Here is a 15,845-nt window from a genome sequence, read left to right on the forward strand (position 1 = left end):
GATCCACTAGCGGTTCTCTATTCTAGGCATCTAACTAGGTGCCCCTCATGTAGAGAGAATCTGACAGAATGGCTTCACATGCCAAACAATGTCTTTGAACGATTGTGAAAGAGCGTGCAGGTCACCGGACTCGATTTACCATACTCACCTGGGCCCATAAACAGTGTGCAATGAGTTTTAATCAGGTAACCGTGCACTTACTCTAATCAGTGATTTATAAATTTAATTTAGGACCTATACCATTGACTTACCAATCCTTGTCATCGGTACCTAAAGTCCTAAGGGATCAAGGTGTTAGCATAATAGGTAGAGTAATAACATTTGCACTCATATAATAACCACAAACTCGGGAAAGTTTAAACTCTTTATCTAAATTTCTTAAAATGTCATAATCTAAATATTAAACATCAAATAATATTCAATGAGAGAGATAACGATTAGAACAAAGATATGCAAAGATTTTATAATGCAGTCATTAAGCATTTGTTATGAGGGAGGGTAAAGAAAAAGAAGCAATATAATGACATTACCCACTCAGTATATTTACCTAGAATGGTGTCAAGACCAACCCTGGCCACGGATCAGTCAAAGGATAGAACCCAAAGTGCAAGTGCCAGCAAAGACGACAGGTGCAAACCAGAAATCAGGACAGGTGCAACCAGATTTGGATCAGGACAGAACCTCCACAGGCTAAGACCGGCACCCACAGTTAAAGTTGCTACGCCAGTGCTACAACCCTCTGCAGATAACAGCCAAACCCTAATTGGGTTAACTAATTCTCCGACAGAGTGGTCCGCCAGTACCCTTACTCACGAACCCCGATTGGGTTATCGAATTTTCTGACAGAGTGCTCCGCCAGCACCTCTGCTCTAGGTCACCTATTGAGTGCGTTGGGTCAGTGACAGGTCAGCTATTCGGACAAGTTGGATGAAATCTCTAGCTAAGCCTACTCTAGTTATACTATTTTCAAGGACAGTGTACCACTCCCAATGTTGCAAGTGTAAGGATCCCCAATTTTGATTGGACAAAGGATGAGGAGAGGTCATCACACCACACAAAATGAAACTTTTTGGGATGAATATTAATATTAAAGTTCCCGTCCATCAATTTTTATTTTCCCATGCACTTTTATTCCACCCAGCAGTGAATGTATCAAATTTAGGTACAATGTAGTCGACATTTCAGTTCAGCTTCCTTCACAGGGGTCAAGAGGTAAGGTTCCCAGGGTTTTCACAGTCCAGTCTGATGTTGGCACTAGTTCAATGCCATAGCTGGTAGACTCGAATTAATTTGGTTCATGCGCAATGTGGGTTTTCAATATGGAGGCACAGCACATCCCTGGCCCGTATATTGTTACATGCAAAAATAGAAGGAAACAGTTTTAGAATAGAGAAATAAATGAATGCACTGTATACAACTTATTTCTACTCTATTCCCATTACTTTGTTTTAACTATTGCGTTAGAAATTAGGCGGAACGAACAGCATAGCAAAAGCAGCAGTGCAGACTTCTTGCACGTTAATAACACACTGCAGCCATCTTAGTTCTAGTGCGCAGAAGCAAAAGGTTCCCTCCAAGAGAAAGAGACGTCATGTCACGTGAGTGTGACAGACGCATGCGCAGTAAGAAATCCTGCGTAGCAGCAGCCATTTTAGCGTAAGCAGATTAATATTAGTAGAAGCTCATATGCAAGCTTCCACTAGATACCTATTGTGCCATGTAATGCAATATTAATAAGACAAAACATGTTAGTTGGTACATTATGAGTTATTAGAGAGGGTTGATTTCAAGCAAGTCGCTTTACGTGCACAACCTTGCTCCATCAATTGCTCGACCTTCTGTAACTCCGAGTCAGGAGTGGGCTTTTCCATCTAGCCAGGGACATAGTTGTGCACCTTGATAAACAACTGAAGAGGCACTGCAGTCATGCTCTGGGCCCCCAGGAAGCTATATATGCAGCCTGTTTAAAATCCTCTTTTCAGGTAAGGTATATCCGACTCTTTAAAAAGCCCTCCATTACATGAGACCCTATGCAAATATTTCCCTTTTGTGGAAATGCATGCATTTTGTAAGGAATATCTAGTATCCATAGAAAACTTGATAGTTTATGTTATGTTACTTTATGTTGATTTGTAGAGCCCAAAAATTACCCGTGAGGGTGTCCAGGCACTTGAGAGGGTTTCCAGGCGCCATATGATAACACATCTAACCCCTCTATATGTACCAGTATAAAAGGATATATTTAATCTACTTTTATGAGCCTACAATTACAGTGTCTACTTTGTGATGTCTTCAAAGGCACAACTATCGAAAAAAGGGTGTCAAAGAACAATAAATGTGGAGATGTAACTAGAAAAAATATTTTATGATTACAGCGAAAGGAAAAACGTAGATTAGGATTGCATCATATTACATAATACATGTGCTAACATATTTCTTTTATTTTTTATACCAGAAACCTTTGTAGCAGAACTGGGTAAGTTAACCTACTAGTGATTATTTTACAAAATTCTGTGTGTTAATTTTGTTTCATTTACTAACTGCATTTTTGTCTCTTTCTTTCAGAATGGAGAAAAGCACAGAGATTTGCTGGTGAGTTATTATATACTCTATTGAAATGCAGATGTCGGAGCATCCATACTGTGAGGTACAGAGTGCCATACCTCTTCTCATATGACATGCTTTCAGCAATGTGCAGCCTACCTATCATAGCATCTCTATGAGGAAAGCAAATGGTATCAACCTAACCTTATTATTAGACATTGTCAGTATTGTGCAGCATATCAAAGCACCTATGTAGTGAAAAGATGGGACATTTATTTCCTCTGCTGATATAATATAGCCTCAATAATGTGAATGTCACCGAGCATAAGTACGAAATGTCTGATCTCAGACTGTTGTACACTGTCAGCACTGTTCAGCATACTGCCAGCAGCCTTTATCATAACAGAGCACCTCTGCAGTGAAAACATTGGGTGTCTGCCTGGTAACTATTTTTCACACTGCCTCCCAGTTAGTAGAAATAAATTTAAAAAGTACCATAAATAAAAAATTTTAAATGGTCTTACCTAATCTAGTCCTCTCCCGTCCCGCAGTGCGGTCGCAAGGGTACATTATAATTGCATCTTGTAGAGTGCACAGCTACCTCCAACGGGGCTGTCCGGGCGCTGACAGCGGGTTCAGAGTGGTAGTACCTGATGGGGGTCGCTCTAAGGTAAGCCGAAAAGCCAGGTCTTTAGAGTCTTTGGAAATAAGGGCTCTGAGTTGGCCTTTTGTAGGTGTTCCTGCATGGAGTTCCAAAGAGAGGCGATTCTTTTTTTTTTTTAAATCTTTTTATTATTTTAAAAACAAGGAAAAAGAATAGACATATCCGGTGCCATACATTCATACATAATAATAGGGTGGACAGGTACAATGACAGGATAGACGTGGAACAACAAAAGAATCGCTGAGATGCCTGCGCTAGTGAGTACGAAGCAGGATTTGCAGCATTACAATCAACAAACAACTAAGCGCAGGCCCTCGGAGTCTGCCCACCCATGAAATCAGAATAGTAGAAGAAGCATGGCAACCAGATACTGGAATTTAAACAAAATCAGGATATTTTACCAATATTACTAATAAGGGAGAGACTAAAAAAAAGATTGAGGAAAAAGAAAACCATAAGAACAAAAAAAAGAAATAAAACAATAAACCCATCCCCCCCACCCTGCACCCCTGCATATGGCTATTGCCTAACCCTAACTAGCAGTGTGCCTGTCGCCCTAACTAACTAAGTTCTAAAAGTAGAAAAGAGAAAAAATGGGGGAGGGCTTTTCCGTATAGGCTCCCGGTCCCCTTCCCCTCCCCGCCAGAGATAAGCATCCCCTATGATGAAAATACAACTTTATCTGAGATCACAGAAAAAGTAAATTAGGGGGAGCTGTGATACATCGCCCAGCCTCCCGTGAGTCCAACTGTTACAAATCCCACATCCATTAAGGCCACAGTACCAACTCCGGTCAATCGATCTCAGCCTTGGCCCTTCCGAACCATCATGCGAACCCCTGCGGTAGGACCACTACGTCTACAGGAGAATCAAAGTGCAAAAAGAGTCCGAAAAAATTCAGTCCGAAACAAATCTAAGTTAGTAAGTACTCAAAAACCCCATCTGCACAGAAATGCTCCCTCATGGACGGATAGTCCCAATGTTGTTTTCTCCACAATCGTATAGTCACCAAAGAGGGAAAGGATAAAACTGAAGTCCAAGAACAATCACCAACAGGAGTCTCCGGAAAGGGAACGCCAATCGATTCTCCCAAAGTCAGCAATGATGGTAGGCGTAGCAATACGTTCGAAACACCGGGTTCATGATTCTCCAGAGTACTGACCGAGGGCTTCGGCGCCTCTTGTCGCACGGGATCCTCGTCCAAAATCAAAATGGTTGTCATGTGAATCGTAGCTGGTTGCAGTTCCTGCAGTGAAGCAGGGTCCGGTTCCACACACACCGTCTCAAATAGGCCCGTAATCATTTTGTGAACCAGGGCATCCATATGCGAATGATATGCCCCGATGGCTGCCAATACTGTCTTCAGCGACGGCTCACGCTCCGTCCGGTCCATTTCTCCTCGCTCAGTACCGACCATATTCACTTCCCCCAGAGAGCCCGGTTTCTCCGGGGGAACAGACAGGAGCGGAACGGAGGGCGTCAGAGGGTGACTGATCGGTTTATGCGGCAGCAATCTGCACTCCGGTGCCGCGAGCGAAGACCCCGACTCACCGAACCCCGGTGGTGGCAAACCGGGTCCGCTGGACAGGGACCTCCACCCACAGCCACTGTCGTGTCACGTCACTCCTCCCTCGACGTTAGTCAATCAGAATGACCGCCGTCAAATTCGGGCAAAAAAGACCTCCACTGCGATAGACCGGACCCTGCTTGATTCTCATGGCCGATGTTCAACTGGAACCCGGCTGGGTCAAAACTCGAGGCCCCGGCTCTTCTGCTGGACTAGGCCACAAACTTCAACTCAACACAACTCCGTTGAGCAAGCCGATTAAGTTTTCGGGATTGCACCATCGGAGTGTGCATCAGTTCATCTACATGGAGGTTGGGCGTAAAATCAGGATTATTGACAGGATCATCTGGCCGGATACGGAGGTCGGCGGAGCCGGGAGTCTAAGCAGCCATCTTGTTTGCTAGCGTTGCTCCTCCCCCGGGAGACGATTTTAAGAGCCAACGATCGACCACCCAGCCTGGCTTTTCTGAAGCGGGGATGGCTAAGAGTTCCTGGTGATTCGACCTCAGAGTCCTAATCTAAATGTATTTAGGAAGTCTGAGCTTCAAGTATTGGGGACCAGTATCTCTGGTAGTCCTGTAAGCAAGGGTCAGAGCCTTCAACTCAATTCTCCTTTTAACAGGCAGCAAATGCGGTGGCGGAGTGGCACATTCCTGATGAGCCTGGCGGCCACATTCTGAATGACCTGCAATTTTCTAATCAGGTAGGCTGAGAGACCTAAATATAGACAGTTGGCATAATCTAGCTGTGAGGTGATCAGTGCGTGAACCACTGTTCATACAATCCATTGGCAGGAGATGAAGGAATCTCCTCAGGGTTTTCAGCTTCCAGAAACATGGGGATGAAACCTGGCATATGTGGGATTTCCCTGATAGGGTGGAGTCAAACTTAAATTCTAGATTTCTAGCCGATGGGACTGAAAGAGGAGGAGGATTGAGTTCTATTATGAGGACATAATCCAGGTAGGTTTTAAGGCTTTATTCTGTTATAAGGTACAGACCACCAACTCCTGCTTCCAGCCTACTGTTAGTCCAGAAGTCAACTGTCTTCACAGAGTGCTGCCATGGAGATGGAAGAGTGAGCGCATGCAGTACAATTTAAAAGATCACAACACATCCCCCTTACAGAGGGGACAATAAGAAAAGGAAAGAACAATTTTAAAAAAACAATAATGTAAGTAAATCTGGTACAATATAACAACAATATATATAGAAATACAATATCCTATAGAAATAAGTAATATGGAAAAATTAGGACATTTCATAATCCTCATACCTTATTGGAACACGATGTGCTCTAGAGGGATAAGATGGAGAGCCTCTGTTGGAAAGTGCATCAAAAGTTGGTGAAACATCTGGACATGATGGAAACATAGATTTATCACCATGAAACTTTGCCAACCGAGACATACTCCACTTACCACCATTATGTACAGTGACCACATTTCTGTAAACCCCAGTGATAACAAAAGGTCCCATGTAATCAGTGACTCCTTTTCTGTGCCAGCGTGGTCTCTTGACCCAAACCCATTCACCAACCACCCATTTTACAGTTTTGGTGGATTTTTTCTCATCAAATCTTTGTTTATATGAGTCTTGATACATTTTGATTTTACCACTCACCTCTTCCTCTTTCACAACAGGACCTTCAATTTGGATTGAGTTTAGAAAAAGCAACCCTGCCATGTAATATCTGAAATGGGGACCTCTGCCAAAAACACAGTTAACAGCAGTGCGATGAGCCCACCATGTATCTCTTAAAATTATTTTAAGAGGAAGTCTCGACCCTACAGCTCTTTCATGCATTCTGCTAATCCATTGTGCTTTGCACGCGTGGGTTTGGATCCCATCCTCGTCGCCAGTATTATGAGGACACAATCCAGGTAGGTTTTAAGGCTTTATTCTGATATAAAGTACAGACCACCAACTCCTGCTGCCAGCCTGCTGTTAGTCCAGAAGTCAACTGTCTTCACAGAGTGCTGCCATGGAGATGGAACAGTGAGGGCATGCAGTACAACTTAAAAGATTACAACAAAGGTTCGTTGGCCACCAGAGGTCAGCTCTAGGAGGAGACGGCTGATTAAAAAGCAGAACTTCTGTTTTTATCCGTATTTAGCTTTAAACAGTTGTCAGTCATCCAGGATGAGATGCTAATCAGACACTGTTTGAAGTTGGTGAAAGCAGCCTCAGAGTGATCCCTAAAAGAGAACACCAGCTGGGTGTCGTCGGCATACAAGACCACAGCATTGCTCCACTAATGAGGCAAGTCGGCCAAGATAAATATTAAAAAGCGTCCGGCTTAGGGTAGAGCCCTGGGAGTCTCGGCAGACAAGAGAGCGAGCAGAGGAAACATATGGGCGTAGAAGGATTTTCTGGAAGCGACCCTCAAGAAAGGAGTGGAACCAGATTAAGACAGTATCCCTTGCTCCCATCTGCTCAAGCCTCTCCAGGAGGATCTTGTTTGATACCATGTCAAATGCTGTAGACAAGTCCAACAACACTAAAATTGCACAGTTGCCATCATCCAAGGTTCCACGTATAGTTTCTGCCACCCTGTCTCTGTGCTGTAACCTGACCTAAATCCTGATTGAGAGTCTTAGAGGAGATTGTTAGATTCAAGATTAGCAGACAGTTGTTTCTGCACTTCCTTCTCCAGGCCCTGGCAAGAGGGAGATAGACCTGACATTTTTTAATTCTGCCGGGTCTGCATCTTCTTTCTTAAGAATTGGCTGGACCAATGCGGTTTTCCAAATAGACGGATCGATGCCTGAGTTTAAGGATGCATTCCAGATCTGGTTGAGTGAGGGATTGAGTAACGGGTGAGTCGTGTAAAAAATGTAGCTGGGCATGGGTCGATCGGAGATCCGGATTTGACTTTGATCAGTTCTTTAAGTGACGCTTCAGAGCTGAACTGGTGAAATTCAGACAGGGCATCTGAGCAGTGTAAGCCAGGTGGGGGCAGGGTTAGAGCACCCGATGGAGTGAACGCAGAGTATATTGCCTGATTTTTTCCCTGAAAGAAGATGGAAAGATCTTCACACAGGGTGGCTGAAGGCGCTATGGTGCTTTTCAAGGCCTCTGGCTTGAGGAAGCCCTGAACAATCCTAAAAACTTATTTGGCAGAGTTGTCAGAAGATATAATTTGATCAACTTCAAAGGCCCTAATAGTGTGGCGTTTGAGTTTATTGATTTTTTTTAGTGCTGCTCTGTAAGTGCTCTTACAGAGCAGCACATTGCCGGAATAAACTAAAAAATTGACAATCTAACTAATAACAAGAGCGCAATCCACCTACTCCCCAGAGGTACCCACATGCACATGCGGCCCAATATTAGACAAGCTAAGCTTTTTACCAAACTTGCTGGAACAGATACTCTGCCTTAACAAACGCTTTGTCAGTCAGCCCATGGACAAAATCCATACCGGCCCAACTTTAAAAGAGCAGCTTTTAACAGCAGCACCAATCAAACGTGTCAGGAATTAACAACTCCAGCCAGTCATCTTCCAATGAAAAGGTCAATCAAACAGATGCAGAGCAAACGGTGAAACTGAAGGTCCCTTCAGGGCAACCAAAATCATTTTTGCATCTAGAAGACAAAAGAAGAGAGAAAGAAAAGCAAGAAATAAAATTAGGGAGCACAAGACTGATGGTATACTCAAATATACCCAATTTTCACCACACAATACGAAACTCACAAAGAAGTGTACTTCTTTGCCAACACCTTCTACTCAGCTTGCCTCCCAAACTGACATAAACTAGGGGTCTGTAGGAACAAACACAGAAGTATCAAGGTTTCATGAAAAACAAACCAGCGACACTAATGCTACGGCCCGTGACAACACCCAAGCTGAAATGGAAACATATAAGTCGGCAAACATAGTGAGCTTGCTTACACAAGGCATCGAAACGCATATTGGCAAGGAAGGAAATAAGAAATAGCCCATCCAGGCTCCTTCAGGTTCAGATTACTCACCAACCAATCAACCATTGCTTCTAGTTAAAAAAAGCTCGACCGGACTAATGGAACGTACTACATCGGTTAAGAATGTAAAAACACTTTCAACAATAGCGGAAGATCTAACTAGCCCAGACCACATTCTGGGCTCTCAGCTGCACGAAATAAAAGAGAGTAACTGTTCAGGACTTCCAGAGGCTTCCATAATTCACGCAGCCCTCCAGAAAGCGGGTGAAGAGGACAGGCAACTGCAAGCCCAATTTAGATTCCACATTATAAACCAGACAAACTCTGTTTCAATGGACTGCAGCCAAGGAACAATTAAGATATGCACCAAAGTCCAACTGCACTTAGCAGCAGATAATTTGTACTCCGGAATACGAATCGCACGGAAGACATGATATCTTAAACAGAAGTAAAATACTCAGGCTCATGGCGGAAATCCCAGATCTAACTCGGATAAGCACCGCCGACTTGTTGACAGTCCAGTTCCTTACCTCAAGCCAAAAAGATGCCAAAGAACAAACACTAACTACCTGGCAGTCGGCTGAGGCAGCACAGTTAATATTAAATAGTTCCGAACAATTTGCAGCTTGGGGTGTAAATTTATCTACACCAACAGTTCCTTGTTACCCCTCGCCACTGACAGAACCCCAACCTCATCAAGCAAAATGAGACTCCTAAAATCCACAGGCAAACAAACAATTCTATTCATACTACAGAATGCTAAGGGAAGCAGCAAGGCAGATGTGATTCTCTACAGATCAATTACATACTGGCAAGTAGTAACCAAGACAAACTTTAACCAATGGAACTGGCTTCCAGGTCCTCTTGCTAACAAGAAGATGGTTTTACAAAGAACAGCCAAAAGTAGTAATACGCATGAAAACGTGATGCATATACTATCCAGGAATATAGCCGGTGCAAAAAAGCTTCTTGCAGAAGGTCTTTCCCTTCAAGAGTGGGACACCTGTGACATAATTGCCTTGCAAGAGACATGGGCTTTGGAAGACCTTCCCATAGTGGGTTTCACTTACTACTGATTGGCGGCAGAAATATGTAATCACTATGGCCGAGCAAAGGGTGGCCTGGCAGTTTATGCTGCGTTAGCCCAAAAAAATCACATCAGAGCAGCTGACTTCTTCAGATCCTAGTATTGAACTTATCAAACTCTCCTATTGCCATCAGGGGATCAGCACAACAGTAATACTGATTAATTATTATACACAACCAACAGTCCAAAAAAAAGTAACAACAATGGTCTAATTAAAACAATTTCATATTTAAGTTGTGCAGAACCAGCATGGAATATTGTCCTGACCGGAGACTTTAATGTGTGCACCTACTTCGTACTCCTGACGAAGGCGAAATCTTGACAGCGGATAATACTTTTTGGAGCATAAAATAACAGCCTTTGAGCAAGCAGCCACAATCAGATCCCATCGGCCAACAGCTAGTAACAGCCTTAGAATATCAGGGAATGCAGTTGATTAACAGAAGATCCGAAGAAGACCACCCAACTAAATACACATACCACAGTCTCAAGCAACACTTGATTATAGTATCATAACGCTCCCATTAATGCTGCACCTTGCTCATTTTTATATAGAGTACACCACATTAACATGGGTCCAAATAAAAAAAGGGGACGGGCGAAGTCTAACCAATAAAATTCCAACCAGCAACAGCTTAAAATAGAGGTGCGTGCTGGCACCAGTTTATTCAACATCTACACAGCTGACTTGGAGGAAAATATTCGTTCAACACAATGCAACCCTCCAAAACTGGGTAATGCTCCCATAGCAAGTCTTCAATATGTGGATGATATCGTCCTACTCTCTCAAACACCTCGAGGCCTCCAGTGTCTGATTTCCCAACTAGCAGCATACACCACCTCAGCTGAATTAGAAATCAACCGGCAAAAATCGAAGGTTGTGTGCTTCTCCACCCCCCACAAAACCGCCCTCAATTCATCTGGATGCTAAACAACAACTCATTGACCCAGGTGGACACATAAATACTTGGGGGCACACATTGATTTCCAGCTCAACTACAATCAATACCTGCACCTAGGGCAAGCTAAAGCCAAACAGCTTCTATTCACATTCAAAACCTTGCAGAAAAAACTCAGCAGGTGCTCAACAAACCACCTACTAAAGGTCAAAGCAGCAAAATTCCTGCCATCCATTTCGTATGGGTCGGAAATGATAAACATAAAGGATTCGACAGTTTTAAATTTAGCACAAGGTAGCCTCTTTAAGAAATTGTTCTCAATCCCACGCCATATTTCACAAGCACAAATACGACTGGCGTATGGATTAAAAAACCAGATATCAGCAAGACAAGGAGCACTGGTTAAATATTATTGGAGAATGCGGGCAGCAGACGAAAATACTCTAGCCCATCATTGTTGGCAGGAGATTAGACCACAATCCAGGTTAAACAAGTCAGTACTTTCAGTCTTAAAAGAATTGCTTTCCTCACTAAGGCTAGACGTGGCTTGGCTCACAATAACAACCTATTCCGAGTTGAAACACGTAGTAAACAAAGTCATCAAGCAACAATCGCTGTTAACAGACGAAGCTGCCTTGGCCCACAAACCGCACACATGGGCTGTGCTGTCATCTTATAAATCACTGCAACCTCAACCTTATTGGTTAGAACACTTTTCAAATCAACACAAGCAGACCATGACCCTATTGAGGCTGGGATCATACCCCTCAAAAGACCACACTCCAAAATGGAAATGGACTTGGACAACAAAGGAGTACTGCCTTTGTGATCACGGAGATGAGTCATTACCACATCTCTTTTGCATTTGTCCAGAGCTACTAAACACTCCGAAAATCCTTCTTCGGGAAACACTGAGGAGTGAACAAGTAAGGACCTGCAGAGCGGCAGTTATAAAATGTCTTGAAGACTTTTCCATCCAACTGTACTGCAAAGCAATAAAATATTGGTATCTACTGGCAAAATAACTCGCCAAGAATGACTGATGAACTGAAGCGGACCATACAGCATTGCCTTGTTAATCTATTTTAAACCCTGTAGTCCATATCCTCTCAGCACTATCACTTTATTACACTTTGGAGAAGCATGTCAAACACTGCTCTGCTGACGAGGGAAACTGTCCCGAAACCCGGGCCATGTCTCGGGTCCAGAGAACTTGGGGATAATGAGTAACTACTCGCACCAACTGTGGTGAACTACTTTTTACTCGTCCATCTACATGCACTTCATGTACCAGAGTGCCAAGGGGCGACCCGGAGGAGAGGCTAGTGGTGTGCGATCCAACTTGGTTGAAAATGTGTATAGTTCTAATCAACTTACCAAAAAAAGTTAACTCTACTCATACAAATATAGTTTTAATTCATGTAATTTTAACTTGATCAATTGTTCTGATTTTTCACCTACCAAGGTTGTCTGTTTCACTTGTTTATGGTGTTATAGAAATCAAATAAAAGTACTTATTTCTATTAACAAGACCATTAAACTCATGCGTATGGGTTTATCAGAGAAACTTGTGAGGAGATGGATATTCTTCTCCCATGCCTATTGTTTGCCTCCAGGAAAGTTCCACAAAAAGGAGTGGGATTCAGTCCCTTTGAACTGCTTTTTGGAAACCCTATGAGGGGTCCCTTAAGTTTGGTTACAGAAGGCTGGGAGAGACCTCTTATGGAGCTCAAATAGGACAGCCTAGATTATGTGCTAGGCCTTCTCTTCAGAATGGCAGAGTACATGAAAAAGGCAAACAAAAACTTGGAGGCCAGCCAGGAGCTTATCAAGCACTGGCATGACCAAAAGGCTTCCCTGGTGGAATACCAGGCTGGGCAATTGGATTGGATGTTAGAGCCTTTAGCACCCAGAGCACTCAAGTACAAACGGACTGTGCCTTACCTTAGCTTGGAACAGAAGGGTGAAGTCACATATTTGGTGGACTTAGGTACCCCATATGGTGATCCATGTGAATAGCTCAAGTTGCATCATGACAGATCTGACATCACAATGTTCATGGTGATAGATGGTGGAGAAGAGGAAGAAAGTGAACCTCTCCAGACCTCATGTCAACTAATGTCAAATATGGTTCAGTTGAGATAGTAGTTCTTTCTATCACTTTGACCAGTCAGCAGCAAAAGGACTGTTACAACTTGCTTGGACAGTTTGCAGACTTATTTTCCTTGACAGCATGGTGTACCCATGATGTGGACACAGTTGACCGTTTCCTGTCAAAAGCAAGATATACAGGTTGTCTGGCCAAGTCAAGGTTAGCATTAAAACAGAAGTTGCAAAGATGCTAGAGTTGGGGGTGGTTGAGCACTCTAGTAGTCACTGGGCCATCCCATTAGTTCTGGTGTCCAAACCAAATCCAAGAGGATGAAAACAAGATTAGGATTCTGCGTGGACTACAGAGGCTTATTACAGTCCCCAAAACTGAGCCTCACCCCATACCCAGAGCTGATGAGCTCATTGATAAGGTGGGGGCTGCAAAATATCCTAACACCTTTGGCCTAACTTTAGGTTATTGGCAGATAGCCCTCATACAAAGTGCCAAGGAGAAGTCTGCCTTTTCAACCACAGAAGGCTACTTTCAGTTCAAAGTGATGTGCTTTGGGTTGTAAAATGCACCTGCAACTTCCATAGCTTTGTGAACAGAGTACATATCTGGATGATATTGCTGTTTGTAGTTTCACCTGTGAGCATCACCTGGTATACCTCAAGGAAGTGCTTCAAGACCTTCAACATGTAAGGCTGACTATTGAGTCAAGTGCCAGATAGGGCAAGGGCCTGCAGTGTACTTGGGTTACCAAGTAGGTGGAGGCCATGTACCAGCTCTCAACCCAAATTCCAACAATTCTGGCCTGGGAACTCAAGGTCTGATTTTGATCTTGGAGGTCTTGCCGCTGGCCAGCCATGGCGGCGGGCCTGAGTACTCCGTCAGGCTGACGGGTTACCACCCAACATATTTAGATGCTTACGCGATACACGGAAGGCCATCAAGCTGGTGGTCTTTTATGCTGGCTCCATTGCCAATTTGACAGCAGGGTATTACACGATAATGCCCTATAGCAATATCATCTAATGCACCCAAATCATCACACATAACTGCACACATTCATGCACATGCCACAGGCATACACATATACCACATCTACAAAATGACCTTAAATTCACCTTTGCACACAAACTAACCATTAAACATTCTTGACACATATGTATCAAACAGGTTGGGTGTTTGTTGCAGACTTTACTGTGCCTGTTATTTGATAGCGGAGGTTTTACTGATACTTTCTGACTTGTACCTTTTATGTGACAGTAGCAAGCTTGTACTCCTGCTTTAGTGTTGGGGAGGTACAAAGAAGTACCCTTTCCCTGAAGGAGGAAGCTTGTACTTCTGGCCATGCTGTGCTTGTTCCATGAGGAATTGGAGTCTGCACTGTTGATGCCGAGCTGTACCTTTTGGTGTGAGTTATTGTGTCGTGTACTTTTTCTGTGAAGATGGTAAGGTTCCCAACGGATGCACATGGTGGTACTGTTCTGTAAAAGAGGGAGACTTGCACTGTTAATGGCTAAGTGTGCCTGTTCTGTGAGTGGCAGCTACACTACAGCTGGTGTGATGTATCTGTATTGTCAGAAAGGGAAGCTTGTATCATCAAGTTTCAAATGCATTCATAACACACACTGTTGTGTACTTGCCTGTTGATGCAATTGGGGTGCATCTGGCTGTGGGTTCTAACCATGATTCCCCATCTTTGAGACCTACAGGAATGGTTGCCACATTTCTCAGAGAAAAATACTCAACATATCTGTGTATTGGAAGGAGGTTATGGAAGGACGTAGGAAATGGTACTTGTCTAAACCTCTCTGGCACCGAATTACAAATATTTCGTGCTGAGTTTGCAACACAAAAGCAACACAAACCTGAGTAAAATGTTCATTTTGGATTTACTTTCCTTCGCAAATCATAAAGTAACGATTTGCACTCCTTTGCTTTACTTTGCCTCAAGGGGGCATTACATGGGTATAACATGGGCATTCCCAAGCAACCACTCACGGTTTTGATGCAAAGCCCTACCTAGTAACAATATTAGACAGGGCTCTGTGACACAAAATCAAGCTTCGTTGAAGGGTGCTGTAAAAACAAAGAACATTTTTTAGTCCTGCTAACTTTTCCCACTTTGCACTGGACAGCACACATCCAAAGTGCTAACAGTTTTAAAGTTGGTCTGAGTGTAGTATTTGGTACTGGAAGGATACCTTTTCAGTACAAAACCTATGCCAGACATGGTGCAGACACCTTGGCACTGCGGTGCGGTTCATTAATGAACATATCTGTTGTGAAACTTTTTGATTAAATCTACTACATCTACAGACAATTCGAATGGCATCAAGGCTAAATATTAGGAATATAAACTCAAATCTTAACATCCACTTGAAGCAGAGGACAATTGTACACACCAGCAGAATGAAAGAAGCATTTGCAATGCATTAGGTCTCGCATTTACGCAAGTTTTAGCTATTGGCATTGTAAATGACAATGCCTTTTATTTATGTTTTTGGTTTTTAAAACCTAAATAAAAGGCAATGTCATTTAAAATGCCAATAGCATAAACTTGCCTAAATGAGAGACCTATTGCATTGCAATCTCCTTGTGTTTGCCTTGTTCACATCTGTAATACAGCATGGATCAGTGGCAAAGGTATTCCCTTTGCAAAGGTCCACACTGCCGTACAAATGAGGGAAGCCCAAGGGGAATCCTGCAGGCTCAGAATGTGTGCTCTGTGATCTGTATTAGGGCAGCACACGTGTCTGAGGACCCTGCTGAAGTGCCTCGTGCTGGACAAAATGTTTGCAAATGCCCCTGTGACCTTAGATCCTTTCAGTAATCCATCCCCTGAAGTCCTAATCTGTAAAATTTGAAACTCCTAGTAGACGATTTAGGAGTTGATGTTCACAAGAGTCTACTCTCTATTAGTAAGTGAAACAGAGAAGTCAGCCCAAGAGGGGTGTTTCATCATCTGGGACAAATCTGGTTAATTTGCGCACACCCTGCTTAGATTACGAGTTTAGGATCTACCAGTGCCAAACATAATGTCCAGTAGTCCATGCTTCAAAGTGC

General features: G+C 43.2%; 1 protein-coding gene across 2 annotated transcripts in view; it reads left to right on the forward strand.

Moving 5' to 3' along the window:
* The window catches only part of LOC147748341 (E3 ubiquitin-protein ligase TRIM39-like), an 86,220-nt gene that overhangs the window by 58,607 nt on the left and 11,768 nt on the right, over nucleotides 1-15,845 (forward strand). For both annotated transcript variants that reach the window (XR_015309274.1, XM_086960429.1), the window contains exons 6-7: nucleotides 2,456-2,476; nucleotides 2,566-2,592. Coding sequence is in view for 1 of the 2 variants with exons in the window: in XM_086960429.1 (XP_086816555.1) it covers nucleotides 2,456-2,476; nucleotides 2,566-2,592 (48 nt within the window). In the remaining variant the exon portion in view is untranslated. The remainder of the gene's footprint in view (nucleotides 1-2,455; nucleotides 2,477-2,565; nucleotides 2,593-15,845) is intronic.

The sequence above is a fragment of the Lissotriton vulgaris genome, chromosome 1_1 (genome assembly GCF_964263255.1).
Source record: "Lissotriton vulgaris chromosome 1_1, aLisVul1.2, whole genome shotgun sequence".
NCBI classification, from domain to species: domain Eukaryota; kingdom Metazoa; phylum Chordata; class Amphibia; order Caudata; family Salamandridae; genus Lissotriton; species Lissotriton vulgaris.